The 14650-nt window shown below is 41.5% G+C and overlaps 1 protein-coding gene across 2 annotated transcripts in view; it reads right to left on the bottom strand.

Moving 5' to 3' along the window:
* The window catches only part of LOC138183854 (colorectal mutant cancer protein), a 58687-nt gene that overhangs the window by 42754 nt on the left and 1283 nt on the right, over window positions 1–14650 (bottom strand). The window contains exon 1 of one of the 2 annotated variants that reach the window (XM_069121308.1): window positions 1804–1985. The exons of the other annotated variant lie outside the window; for it this stretch is intronic. Coding sequence (XP_068977409.1) covers window positions 1804–1886 — 83 coding nt within the window. The 5' untranslated portion in view covers window positions 1887–1985. Of the gene's footprint in view, window positions 1–1803; window positions 1986–14650 lie in introns of those variants that run through there. 2 annotated transcript variants of the gene reach the window in all.

Genomic DNA, 14650 nt, shown 5'->3' with positions numbered 1-14650 from the left:
CCGATTTCCTCGAGGTACCCGCGAGACGCTACTCAAGTCGGAGACACCGTGAAAAAGAAGCGAGAGAGCGCGTAGACGCAAGTAGCACACTCGAGATCTTCCGAGCCAACAAGCATCCGCGTGTACAGTAGTGTACACTGTATACATTGTACGATGTACAGTCAGAATGGAGACGGTTCAACACTCTTCGTTCTTACAACTTCGTAAAAACGGATTTGGGTTAACAGCGAAAACCTGTTACGTGTTTGGCTTAATAGCTTAACTGGCCAAACTCGAATACAATCGTAAAATCGTTCTAAGTGAAAGCAGTGGACTCTGGGATTTTACGTTTCTGAGACATCTATGATCTCTTTACGACCCACCTACTCGTACTAGTTTCTCCGAATATTTTAAGCATCGTCTCCAAGTGTTCGATCCACAGCTGGAAACTCTCGTTCGGTTCTAGAGCTTAATGACTCGTCAGCCATTCCATACTATCTGGGTTCGTCCTGTCGCATCCTTAACTTTTAACCGTCGTCTACGACGTGATTTCGGAAGGATCTGTGGCTAATTTCAGGAACAGTAGGCGTTATTGTTTGTAATTGAAATTAGCCGAATGGCAAGCTGATAATCAACATGGTCAGTGTCTTTGGTATTCTTGTTTCGCAAGCGTCAGATGATCTCCAACCTTGCACGGACGGAGTTCAGCTTTTTATCGCGAAAGGGCAGCGACTGTCGATACTTGCGAGGCTATCTTCGCTGCAAGTTTAATGTATAAAATAACTGCAAGTAACGTCGATCGAAGCAGACGTCTCTGAATTCTCTGAAATACATGTAGATCATGAGATACACGTTCAGGACTGAATTAGGGCCACATACGCAATACGGTATCCATCTATACGATAAAGTAGTTGGATGTCGATCATTTGTTTCCTAGTTAAGAAATAGAGAAAGAGAGAGGCTGACAGACTAACACAAGAGACTGATAATGAGCGATACTGTATCTTTCGTATGAATGGAACGATTCGTCGCTATGTTTCGTCCGTTGCTTTCACACGCAATACACGTATCGTCGTATACCATTCTCATTTCTACGTATTGTAAAATTATGATTGAGATGCGTATTCATTCGTGGTAGTTCGCGTTGAATGGATATGGTAAATCAACTGCTGCAAATAATATTTGTACTATTTACAGAGAAGCTATTTTATCCTCTCGAATGTACACAAAATGGGTTACTCTTACTTTTGATTCCAAACGTCTATTTCAAATAGACAAAAACGGCATTCTTCAAAGACTAGCTTAGATGGAAGTAAGCATGTGGAAGTGTTCGTTGACATTAAATGAAAACGAGCATTCGTTATACGGCATGAGAAATAGCCAAACGATTTTCCCATCTTCTCTTATCCTTTCGTCTTTTAACATTATGATTATAAGAGAGAATTCCAAGGACCTGTTTAATATCTTGTTTGGATGCTATTTCCTCTTATACTCGCTTCTACGTACAATCTTATAAGTTTCAAGAAATTCAAGTATTTATAGCGCTATGATAGAATATCTTTCTCTTTTAACATGAAAACCTTCTTATTTCTAACGCACGTATAATCTTCCGTAAAGTAAATAAAAATACATTTTTATACCGAGACGACAGTACGCAAGTTGCTATATTTACATTTACACAACTTTTACCCATTATTCTACCGTTTGCCTTTGCTAGGTAAAACAATTTATTCAGATTACTCGTACTACGCATATGTTTCTTCAACACGAGAACGAAATTTGCACGTAATTCGAGTAATTCGTTCGGCAAAGTGAGATACGTACCACCTCGACATCTTCCTTTTGAGTTTCCTAAGGGACAGCCTCTCCAACGTTCTAGATTCCCAGGTTTTCAACGACTCCATCATCCCCGTGATCGGGCGTGGGCCGCGATCTCGACCGATGACACGCGCAATCGGACACGGTTTGAAGGTCTGGTCGAAGCGATGCAACGAGTGCCACTGCACGCGGGTCGTGCTGCATCGCGGTTCCACCGGCAAAGAGGAGGGAAAAAAAGAGCCGGAGAAAGAGAGACGCGATTGCTCGCGAGCGTGAAACGAACGCGACTTAATCCACCGCGATGCGTGTCACTCGATGTCCCGTGTGCGGTTTTACGGCTGACACGCGGCTTTATTTTAAACATACTCTGGCATACCTCGTTTCACCTGCCCGCCTGGCTCGTAGTCAACTGCTCGACGCTTCATTAGCAAAACTGTGGCTGGTGTCGATTGAGAGATCATGCAGATACGTATATCGTAACAAATAGCGACCATACGATGTTGTTAGTTTGTGAAGAGAGTCGTTCAGGAGTCGGAAGCTACGTACATCGATGATGAAGTGTGGTAGAAAAGTGGAGTTGATGGTTTTAACAGGGAATTTCGAGATTGATTTTTCTCTTCAGTCAAAGACCATAATAGCGTGATAACACGGAGAATATTTCACCGAGATATGAGAAGAAAAATAGGTTAAGTATAATTTTTGAAACAGAATATGTTGTTACACTGTGTAACATACCTCCATTGTATTTATTACGACGTAGAAGCGTGTTTTACTCGAATTAGGTCAAACATAATATTTGAAATACGATATGTTACAGCGACTACAAAAGGTATTAATTATAGGATTTATGATATAGCATTTGTTGCTAATTAACAGCGAGATCCACGTATAAATAAATACTTTTGGGCGTATGAATAATTTCGTACGACTACGAGAACCGATGCTATAAATATGAAATGTAAAAGCTGATGTAAAGAATGATCTCAACGATATCGGATAAATTATAAAATCCTAGCAGTTTTCCTAAAAGTTACCTTGAGCCGTGTTATTCCACTAGTTCTAAAAGGGTCAAGGAAACAGATGAGATGGCCGTTAGAGAAGACAAAGAGTCAGGTTAGAAAAGCAAACAGTGTTCGATGCATGGCGGAGTGCAACGAACGAGGCTGCACAGTAGGAGCGTCTTGAGTCATTGACACCGCGTGCGTTTTCTCTCCGTGCATTGTCTTCAAAACTGGAAACGAATCTACCAAACAGCCCGCGTAATTTTCAGTTCGCACCATTGTGCATCCGACGCAGTGACTCTGGACGAAGAAAGTAGTCGTAACTCGTAATCAGGAAACGCGGTTATTGTGAAACAATCGGATGTACGGAGAGAGAGAGAGACAGACAGAGAGAGAGAGAGAGAGAGAGAAACGCGGATTCACTCTTCATACGCGATGTCGTTTTCGTTGCACAACAACCGGGCATCCAATATGGCAGATGAAAGTTACATGATTGATTTTTATTCTGATAAGGCTTATGTATATCAGGCTATAGCAACCACGAATAATACAGCGAGGTTCTTAATCGAAGCTTCGAGTATTCAAAACTGTATGTGAGTGCTACTTTTTTCGATAAGGTACAATACGTAGGTCAATTAGGTCGACCGAAAAATTCAGACTAAATCGAAGTAAAATTCATCGTAAAAGATCATTGATGTCGATTCTTATACCGTGGTTGTAAACGTGGTTACAATCCATTGCCACCTTTTTCGTAATTCTATATCGTATCTATAAAATTGTTCGTTCTCTCGTTGCAACAAATTCATGCCGATACAAGGTTCATTGTCCTTTTTTAACAGACAAAAATGTAATGGCATTGTATATAATGTATACAACGACGAGCTAATCTCAACTAATCGTACATCAAGAAGATAAGACGACGATTAAATTTTCTTTGTTTAAAAACGTAACGCAACTAGACTCTTATTACCTCGATAAACCAAAGATAAAGGAACAATATTTTATACATATGTAGCTGAATTTGAGAAAAGAAACTGTTATCAAGTCAGATCGTCAAATAGACGTGAACTACGCACGACAGATAGCGTGTAGATATATCATAAGCAGCGGATTAACATCAAGCCGTATTATTTCGAGTCATCGATTTTTGTTTCTCGAGTCGGCTCACTCCGGGACTGGCTTGATAGGGAAAAAATTTCCGTAAGCAAAAGAGACGAGATAGTCGGTTCGGTTATGAAGCTCACCGGATGACCAAAAGAAAAACGAGTCTCTGGACAGGGTACACGGCGTGATTGGCCGAAAATCCAATTTCCAGCTTCGTCCCAGGGCACGTGTGATGTCGTTAAGAGCTCGTCGACCCTGTTACCGTCTCATCCCGTGACTGCCGAATCACTATTTTTATTTCGAAGGTTTAACAGCCATCAGGAGGCTGTTACACCGCAAGGTGGACAAGAAAGATGCTAAATTAAATCTTCCCACCTAGACTGGCTATATGGATTTCCTTATTTTATCAACCGGCAATGGCGCAACACGGAAAGAAGGAAAGAAAAAAAAATGCAAGAAAAAGTGAGAAGAGTACGACGAGGGAAACAACCTGGAGGCTGCGAGTAAAAAGGGATTGAAGAGCGGCGAACGGGAGAATGTTTTGCCTTTGCAGAGCGTTTCCACGGGTGAAATGATTTCCATAATGCGGCGCACTCGCGATGAACAACGAACGAACCCCATCTCACCAGGCAAAAGTGGACGTCTCGGAGCCGACGTTACACCGTTCGCCAACGCGACGAGCAACTCGTTACAAGCTCGTAGTTTCGCGTACACGCGGAGTCCCCTTTGTATCGGAAAGCTCTCCTCCGTCGGGTGAATGTCATCGTGGGCTGGGGCTTACAAAAGCAACGCAGAATGCAGCTACCGGCCCAATAAGTGTCGTCTCATTGTTGAACCGCGCGAAACCGATGCCGAGCCCTTTCCAGAGAATCGTTCTGCCGTGAATGCGGGACTGCGAATGATCTCTTTTACCAGATGTTACGTGATTAAGCGTTTTGTAGTGCTTCTACGACATCCTAATTTTATAAATGTCGGATCAAGAGTGGGTTCAATTTAAATTGGAACTTGTAACAGGGTGGTACATATAACGTAAAGTATTAGAATAAAGTTAAGTTATCTTCGGTTATTATCATTGCGGATATTTATACAAATTCACGTTTCTACGAATATAATTAGAAAGATGCGACATGGGTAAAAAATTGTGTTATGTATTACATATTGTACTGGAATTGGGATATTTTATATATTAAGAGTACTCTGTATACTTTTTCACCTTCAAATTTCCCATAAATGCTGAAAACCCGCAGTTGATTATCCATCTCTGTGATAAAGATAACAACGTGAATATCACAGGGGAGAACCTTCGAGCAGAAGAAGGATGATAATTATGATCTCCAACAAAATCTTGGAAAGTAAATATTCTTTGATAAGGATCATCGTGAAAGAAGGAAGATCTTCGATAAAGATATAGGCAGAAAGAGAGTAAGAAGAAGAGAAGAAGAATTCTTTCCAGTTCAAAAGTTCACTTTCCCTCGATTTTACATATCTCTGTATAAAAACGAGGGACCAATCAGTCGGATGGCGAGAGCCACACGCTCATCCATATTCCAGATAGGAGTTTCAAGACCAGAGTTTATTCTCAACTATCGAACGTGCTTCCCTTGACCTCGCTGAGTCGAGGCCGCACTGGCAGGTCGAGGTTACACGCGCCCAGAGGGGAAGAGGCTAGAATGAGCCGCGGAAATGCCGAAAAACTGAGCAAATAACGAGGAAAGGGTTGCTGCCAGCTGATGAAAAGCGACACGGGTATTCCATGTTAAGCGCGTTCCGCTCTATTTCGTCCGTACACGCCCTTGAAGAGGGCACGCCGTGCATAAAAGGGCTCGCGTCTCCTTCAGGCAATCCCTTTTCAGTTGCTCCGCTGTTCCCGCTGGATACGCTGCAATAGGTCCACCATTAAAAACAAAAAAGGCCCAAGGCAGAAGAGGGAGAAGGTGAGCGAGAGGTGGCGTAGCTTCCGCCGCGTGAAAGGGAGGAACGTGGAGAAACGAAACATTACCTAATGCCGTGTTTTCACTGCGAGAACATCGCGCGTTTCGCACACCCCAACGCCAGCAGCCAACGAACCCGTCCGTCTGTCCTTTGTCGCCCGTTATCCATTGCGTTATCTCCTTCCCTTTCCAGTCTATCTTTTTGTCCGCCAACCTTTCGAGGGGTTTCGATTTCCGTGTAATCAACGACGAATCGAGAGATAGACAGATAGAGAAACAGAGAAAGAGAGAGAGACGGAGTGGTTACGCGTTCGATGAGGAGCTTCAGACACGGGAGCCGGGGTTAATTGTAAGCTCGTCGGCCAATGTTGCGTACGTTCCCGATCGTTAACGGCGTGAAACGCTCCGCTTCGACTCTCGACTCTGCTGCAACGACTCGACGATCGTCGACACCCGTTCGATGGACTTTTAACTCGACGATGAATACTTTACCGCGAGCTCAAAAGAGTTCGCTTCGACGCCTACCGCCGTGCAGTGAAACTTCACTGGATCACACGGAGCTTCGATAGGTCCCCTTATCGATTCATTCTCGTCGCGAATAACTTTTCGAATTAAAAATCCAACACTTCGAACTCGAACCATACGACAAAGAAACCTTTAAACACGAATACTTTGTCTAATCAACGACTGTGCCAATTTCCGCAAGGTTCGTTGGTCTCTCAGGCCAACATCGATCATCGTTAACAGTCTCGCCCGGATGAGAAACAGCGTGCGGACGGCCCGGCCAATTTTCGTTTCATTTTTTTCTCCGGTCGTTCGTCATGGAACAGGCAATCTTTTTCCGCGTGGAAAACTACAATATGCTTATCGTGAAGCCGCGAAGCTGTACACGAGACGCACGTGGCACCAGTTGGTACGTGAAGTGGTGCACGAGGGAGAAATGTAAATAACGATAACTGGATGGCGTGGGCTTTCGGAATTTATCGCGAGAAAATCGAACCCGGTAACGAAATTACGAGAACCGACCATGAGACAGGGGAAAAATGGAGAATGAACCGAGAGTGCGACACGTAATTAAGCAAACGGGGAAAGGCTGGCCATGCGGGAATTCGATAATTATCAAATGGCCAATTAAAATACGGAATTTTCGAGCTTTTTGATGACCCACCCGGAGGGTAGCGTATAAAGAATTTTTAGTGAATGTCATGACCAATTTCAACCCTTTTATGAAATTTCTATGAAACGATAGAAAGTATCCAGTTACATTTAATTTATGTTCCTTGATATATGGGGTGTTCTAAATCTTTACGATATTTTTTGTCAGTATATTTCACGAGTATAAATATAAGAAAGATGTTATATAAACATAGCTGTGATTTTTTCGCAACACGCATTCCGAAGAAGAAGAAGAATAAAAATATATTCTTCTTCTAAAATAAACGGGTTGATGAAGTTGCTTGACATCTGTTTTTATACGAAATCCATTGTGATTTGTGTTTCCTCTAACAAAATCAATATTTGTTTGATATACCTTTTTTCGCAATAAAATACGAGTATACACGAGAGTTTAGTAATATGGAATCGGACGATATTGCAGATTGAACTCAATAAATGTAACAATATTAAAAAACATCGACTATTATTCGTTAACGCATAACATATATTTTATAACAGCCTGCTGCACAAATAAAAACGCTAATACGCAAATTGTTGATGTTTTATTTCATAACTGTAATATCAAAAAGCAAAATAACGTAGAATAATTGAAAAAAATATTACAATGAAATGTTACATATTATTCTCTTGATATTTTATACTTTTTTTATAATAATTTAATAAAGCTTCAATGTTTGTATAACATACGTTTCGTCCATGAAATATATTAACACGAAGCTTGGCTGATCAAGTCCGGTACATCCTATATAGCGAACAATTTGAATGAAAAATATTTCCGTATGAACAAACGTTTGTTAAAATTAATAATTCTGTGCCGTTAGCTGATCTACTTTTGGGGGATGGAAATCACTGGCCTTGGTATTGGTATCCAATGCATGGAATTCCTATGGAAGGGATTTCTCGATGGATTTACATGGCAGGTTGCGTGCAGAGGTTCGGGCAGGTCAAGAATATCCCTACAGGTGAAGAACGGATGAATAGTCGAAGCCGACCGCAAGGATCCACACGCGCGTACTGCGTGGTTAATCGAGTGTCAAGGGTCGAGAGGATCTTTAAATTATAGTAACGAAAGGGCCAGTCATTTTTGTCCATTCGTCTTGGACGTTTACGAGCGTTGCACGATGCGCTAGAAAGCGGAAGAAGATGCTTGTGAAAGAGAAATCTACTAGTGATTTCCAACTTCGTAAATCAACCACGAAGATACCATCTAGTGCTTAATTATCGCCTTGAAAGCGTCGAGCAAAGTTTTCCACTCGGATTAAAATTCCAAGGGATAGCGTTCTTGTATTGTTGATCGATGTATGCAGTTTCATTGTATTTACAAATATTCTAATACAAGAAGTGCACCGAGATGGACCTCCGTTTCTCATCGAATACTTGAATCAAATGAAGGGAGAATTCTGATCAAAATGCAAACACTATTCTTCTTGTTACAGTTTCAGTCATTTGAGACATCGTTTAAATAAATAGAATTTATTCCTTTTATACGTTTATTCGAACAATGAAAGTAAGAAATAATAAACAAATTATAAAAAATATGTTTCCACATTGAGAAACTAATTTTATCTTTAATATTAAGAAAGCGGTACGCAAGAAACGAGTTTGACATTCGATTCTGATACCTTTCTTCTATTCGTTTGCCAGGATGCGATAGATAGAAAATGCAAAACAGACTCAGGTTAGAGCTGCCTTTTTCGAGAGTGATATTTTCGAAAGGAGATGTGCAAACGTAGCCGAATTCACGAAGCAAGGCCAAAATAATCGAGACAGTGAAATGAAAGGAGGGTCTGAGACGAAGTGAGTCACTTGCCATAAAACACGATCACCCTTCGCGTAACCCTAGGGTACCGTAGATGTTTCGACAATATCCTAGGGCCTAGGGTAGCGTACACCAACCGCGACCCGTAAACATTTTATCCTGTATCGTTCGAAACTCTTTGAAGGGAGTGGCTTCCTTCGCTGTGCTTTACGAAAGTTCGAGGATGGAAAATTATCGAAAGTTTGCATCGCAATAAACTCGAAAGCGATCGATAGATTCTATATACATTCTACGTACAACTATACGAAATTTTGTGACAACTATAAAATGATCGTAACAGTAAAATGTTTAAAACCGAATCCAGAAATGTACATAGAACTTACAAGACATTTATTGCAAACGTACATTTAGCGAAATATTAGTATAGAGCATGAATCCACCAGTCTTAAACACACGATTAATGCTATAGATGATCTCGCTACGTATCGTAGTTTATTAATATAGCGGATAGTTGACTGTTGAAATACTTTGGTGGTCTTTACGAAATGTATGCTTCCAACAAATATCTTGCAACTTCTAGATACATTTTCAGATCCGTTTCAAACTCTATCGACACAATCGCGATAGTCGTGTCTCTACGATACCAACGAGATTTCAAAATATTTTGTACGACAAATCCATAAAAAGTTCGCAAGAATGTTTGGATACTTTCGTAAACCACTCTATACGTACACAGAAATTTCTGCAAGGAAGAAATACACTGCTCGACTTCTGCGTGAACTACATGGATACACAGAGCAGTCTGATAAATATCCACTATCTTTCACTGATCGACAGTGTAAATTCCGAGCTACTTCGAGAAATTGGAATGTCTTGGATTGAGAAACGAACGTTGCAGAATTCGGAAACTTTGATGGAAACGCGGCTTTATAACTGAGCAACAGGGCAAGACTCGAGCGTTTGATGGCGAAGTACGTAATTGGTCCTTCGACAGTGAGAACGTCTAACACTGAAATCAATAAGATCTTGGTATTTGAACTTTGGCAAAAGCAACCGCGTTCAAACTGTGATAGACTGTGGTAAAGGCGAGCCATGATTGCAGCAACGAAACCGAGCAATGCTCGAGTGGTTTGAAAAGCAAAAAGAAAAAGAAAAGAGACCAATTTCATCCAATGGTTCTCGTCCGATTACTGCGTAAACGACGTCTGACGTGACTCGGTGATTATTCGATTTAAAATCCGTTGTAAACAATGGCTGCCATAAACCGGCTAGTCACGCGAGCAAATATCGCGATCTCCCGTTACGTACCGCCTTTCATTACTTAATCGTTCGTTTGCCTCTCCATCTCGCAGACTTCGTTTTTCGATAACGAGATTCACCCCTCTTCATTCAGACGGTCCTCTTCTTCTAAGCCGATTTCGCCCCGGATCGTTTGATCTTGGCCTTGACTATGGCGTACTCGTGTACCAAACAAGGCACATTTACGCGAAACTGCTTTCCTACCAGACGTCCAAAGGAACTGCGTAAGGCATAGAATGAAGGTAGGGTTAACCCTAGAGAGACGGAGATTTCAAGCATTATGTGAACGACGAAGGGAGAGCTGATTTCGGTCAAAAATATCCTTTAAAAGCAAGCGTTTTAACGAATAGACGTTAAACCTGCTTCGATTCGTGAACTTTTACGTTTCAATTTTCTTCTCGTTTTAGCAAACAAAACAGATTTCTAACATTCGAAGAGAACGTTTAATGCAAAGGCAAAAGCAGGAAACGTGCATATCAATAACAGTTTTTTCGTATCTTGCTCAGAGTCGATATATTTCTTGATATTAGGAAAATGCACTGGCAATACTTCGCGATATCTGTCCAATCAAGGACTCGTAATAAAAACGATCCTTCCCTGTGTTTGCCTTTTTCCAACAAAGCAAAGGATGCCTTCCCTTTAATCATTCCAGGATTCAAGTTCGACGTAAAAGAAAGAGAAGAGACGATTGCGAGCTACATAGGAGCGAAGCAGAAAAATAAAGATAAGGGAGGAAAGGGTGGATTTATTGGGCCGAGAGGACGAGCCCTAAGAATATAAAGTAATGACAACTGTAAAAGACAATTATGTCGGAGTAACGATAGACGTTGCAAGTAAGAGAGAGGGGTGAAAGGAGGCGGAAACAGAGTCAAGTTAAGGGAGAAGAAAACGAGAGACGAGCTAATAGAGAAGACAGGAGTAGAACATAGAGAAAAGAAAAAGGAGAAGACGAGGGAAGAACTGTAGAAAATGGGAAGAGAGTCGAGTAAGGATAAAGTGCGAGAGAAAGGGGTGAAAAAGGAAGTCGAAGGTGGAAGGGAGAAGGGGCAAGACGCACAGGCAAGTCACGCAAGTATGCACTTGAGCGTTCGGTTTCGTTCGCAATCTCGTGGGCATGCAACCGGCTGGATGCACACCAAGTAGTGCACGAGTTTCGAAAGGGGAGTCCGGTGCTCGGAGATACGGAAGCTTACAAAGCCAACGAGACGTAGCAGGGTGCCTGGGACACACGAATCTCGCCAGGCTAGGGTTAACGAGGCTGTGGAGAACGGACAATAATGAATCTCGAAAAGCAAAGGAAATATTGCTCTCTTGAATTTCGACTAATGGTGGCAGTCGTGTCTCTCCCTCTCTTCAACTTCATTCCTGTTTAAGTAGAGTTTAGTATTGTTGCGGCGCATTAAAGAAACAGTCCTTCGGACCGTGTGCAAGGTACGTACGAAGCAAAGAATGTTTAGTGTGTTCCGTGCCATAGAAACGAATTTAACCTGAAGCACCCTTCAGTCTGGAGAGTCCGCGGGCTTAATTAAGTCACGTGTGCTTGCGTGGGATGAGTGAGAATCAGAGAAAATTGAGCTACAAAGGGCACCCGAGAGCTTCCTCAATTTAAGGAAAAACCTTTGATGATTCGGTAAATCGACTATGCTCTGTAACGTTTCCTTCTGCTCCGCTAGTAACGGCTAACTTTCCAATTTTCCTTGGCTATTTTCGTTCTTCCTTCCAGTCGGACAGACGTCGGATTCTTGATTATGTTTCAAGAGCTATGGCAATACCATATCGTCGATAACAATAAATTGCTTGAACTGTTTTTGAAAATACAAGAAATTTTACTTTTACACGACTACATTGTGCTGAATCGAGTTTCATATGAATTTTCATTAATTTTAATTACGACTCCTCGAATTAATTTTGCATGAAAAGTATTCAGTTAGTTCGCTAAGATGTCAGTCTACCTGCTTATGCTTTTACGCCACAGGTAACACGAAGGTACGGAATACATTAACAGCAGATTACGTTCCACCAAGATACCACGAAGAATTGAAAGTAGTGGAGAATATTGATTCCACCTCTCCGACGTACGCTCATTTTCACTTGCAATCTCGTGGCGCGGAATTTTCTGCAACTCGACGCGCGGAATAATCTCGCGAGTTATCGATCCGTGAAACTGATTCGCCGAAATAAAAAGAAAAGGGAGAAGAGAAAGCGGAGAAGAAAATCGCGAAGGCGGGAAAAAGACAAGGGATCAGGAAATTCGTATTCCTATTGCCTATTTTTACGATATATCAACGCAGAAAGGGGAAGCGGTAATCGCGAGGTAAGACAAGGGGGAAAACGTTCCGGGGGAGCATTTAGAAGTAGTACAAGTCGAAGGGTGAGAAGCTCTTCGAGAACGAGAGAGCGATCTCTCCGAGGGTAGAGCACGGGAATGGCGAGTTTTACACACAGAGAAACGCGAAAACGTTCCACTCTTTCCACCTTCCTTCTCCGTCTCTTCTTTTTTCCTTTCCTTTCCTCTTCTTCTATTTCCATCTCGGTTGCACCAGGTCGGCTCTCGGTCCCGAGCCCCTCGAATTACAGAAAGCCTTTATTATCGACGCATAGAACGCTCGCTCTGTCTGTGCATACAACGGAAATTGCCTGAGAACGCTCGAATATCATCTTCGCGACGGAGAGTTTAATTGGCTAAAGTCACTTCTGCCCCTCGACAACAGCTGACACCGCAAAGATATGAAAATCGACCGCTCGAAAATAAATGCTTTTTATATTTCATCTTTTCTTTGTTATTTGGTCTTCTTGCACGCTGATTTTTGAGGCTATTATCAAGATGTGGCGATACACGAAGCGCAGTCGCGATAACGATCGAAAACGGTCCGATGAATTATAGTTGCTTAACGAATTAATTCCGCTGGTAATAATTATTGATAGCAAAGAAACCGATGGAGAGGAGGAGGAGATTCTTAACTGCAGGAGATACAGGTGTACACTTAAAAACAATCGAGGAACTTGTTGCGAACGCATATCGAGGGTCATATCTACGAGATACCATCGGCCGATCGAGCTCGATAAATCTTTCGCGACGCCAATGCACGCCGCTACAAAGCACCGATGCTAACGAGAAGTTGCAATTCGTTCAAAACACAACAAGTAATTGCCAACTTTACCGATGAGCATTTGTGCTTATACTTATATGGTAAATTCTTTTAATAGTAGCAAATAAAAACTCACATTTTAGTGCTTCCCGCCAGAATGCATCATGGCGCGAATCTACCTGCAATTAGTTACGACGACAATGGTCTTTTGTTCGGCTGCACGAAGCGTGTTACTTTCTTTCCGTACTTCACACGATTTTTACGAAGATATTTGCGCTTATCTACTTTTTTAACAACTCTGGTCTGAGGTGTGAATAGTTACACGATCGCTCGATTTATGACAATAAAAAAGGACGTGGCAAAAATGGAAACGTGGAAGGCGAGAATAAGAGGGCACTTCCGGTGGCGCAAGAAATATCAATAGTCTTGAAACGTGGATGTTTTTGTAAGAGCCTATACAAACGCGTCTGCCACGCCACGCATCGCTTGCGTCGAGATAATAAACTAATCGTTCTATTTATTTTATTTTTAAACTCACGATGGAATTATTGCTACTTGCAACATAAGATTATCTTTAGCATACAATAAGTATTAAACGATGGTTCCACTGAATACTAAGCTTATTAATAGAGAATAGTTTTGTGATCTCTGCGAAATGGAACAAGAAACGAAAGTATTCATACAGCACAGAAATATAGAAATGTAAATCATTTTCTACATTATTTGACATATTCAAATATACCTATGTAACTGTATACTACATATAGTGCTATAGGAATAAATATACTCAAGTTAAACTAAAGTTAATTACTTCTATAACTGCAGCAATCTGTATATTATACACTTACATACGTTTGAATATAAAATATTTAATGATACAGGAAATATTCCAATTGTTCGAATATTTTGTGTTTACTGTATGCACTTGCACTAAATATCTCACAATCTTTATATATCAAGCCTAATGAAATTTCAAAATGTTTCATGCAACACACATAATATATTAATAAAAGGTATCTACAAGTGTTCGAGTACTTTCGTCAATGATTGTACATAACCACGAACGTATACATAGTATCGTATAATTGTAACGTATAGCATCGTGCAATTGTATCGCGAACGAAACGAAACTTCTGGAACGAAGTTTCTAACCAGACCAGGGTTTGGCTTTTGTCGCGAACGCGAACGGATCCGTGCTTTGACGGAGAAACTCGCTCGCTTTGGCTGGAAAAGAATGCGAATCGCAGGGGTGGTAGTCGGGATCCGAGCGAGGAATTGACGGCTAATTTTCGCTAAAAAGCGTTGAATAGTGGTAGGTCGCAGCGGGAGCAGGGCTTCGAAGAATGGAGGAACACCGGAATGGGGAGAAACGGAAGGAACAGAGGGAAATAGGGAAACGGTTGAATATCGGGGAAACGGTTATGCGTTTAATGAAAAACCGTGTGGCTGCATCGCGTGCACGTTCCCCTGTACTCGCATTATCTTACAAGTTTA

Source organism: Bombus flavifrons, chromosome 10 (genome assembly GCF_040668555.2).
Source record: "Bombus flavifrons isolate JBK064 chromosome 10, iyBomFlav1_principal, whole genome shotgun sequence".
NCBI classification, from domain to species: domain Eukaryota; kingdom Metazoa; phylum Arthropoda; class Insecta; order Hymenoptera; family Apidae; genus Bombus; species Bombus flavifrons.
Note: the sequence above shows the minus strand (reverse complement) of the source record. Positions and strands in the feature narration are given on the sequence as shown.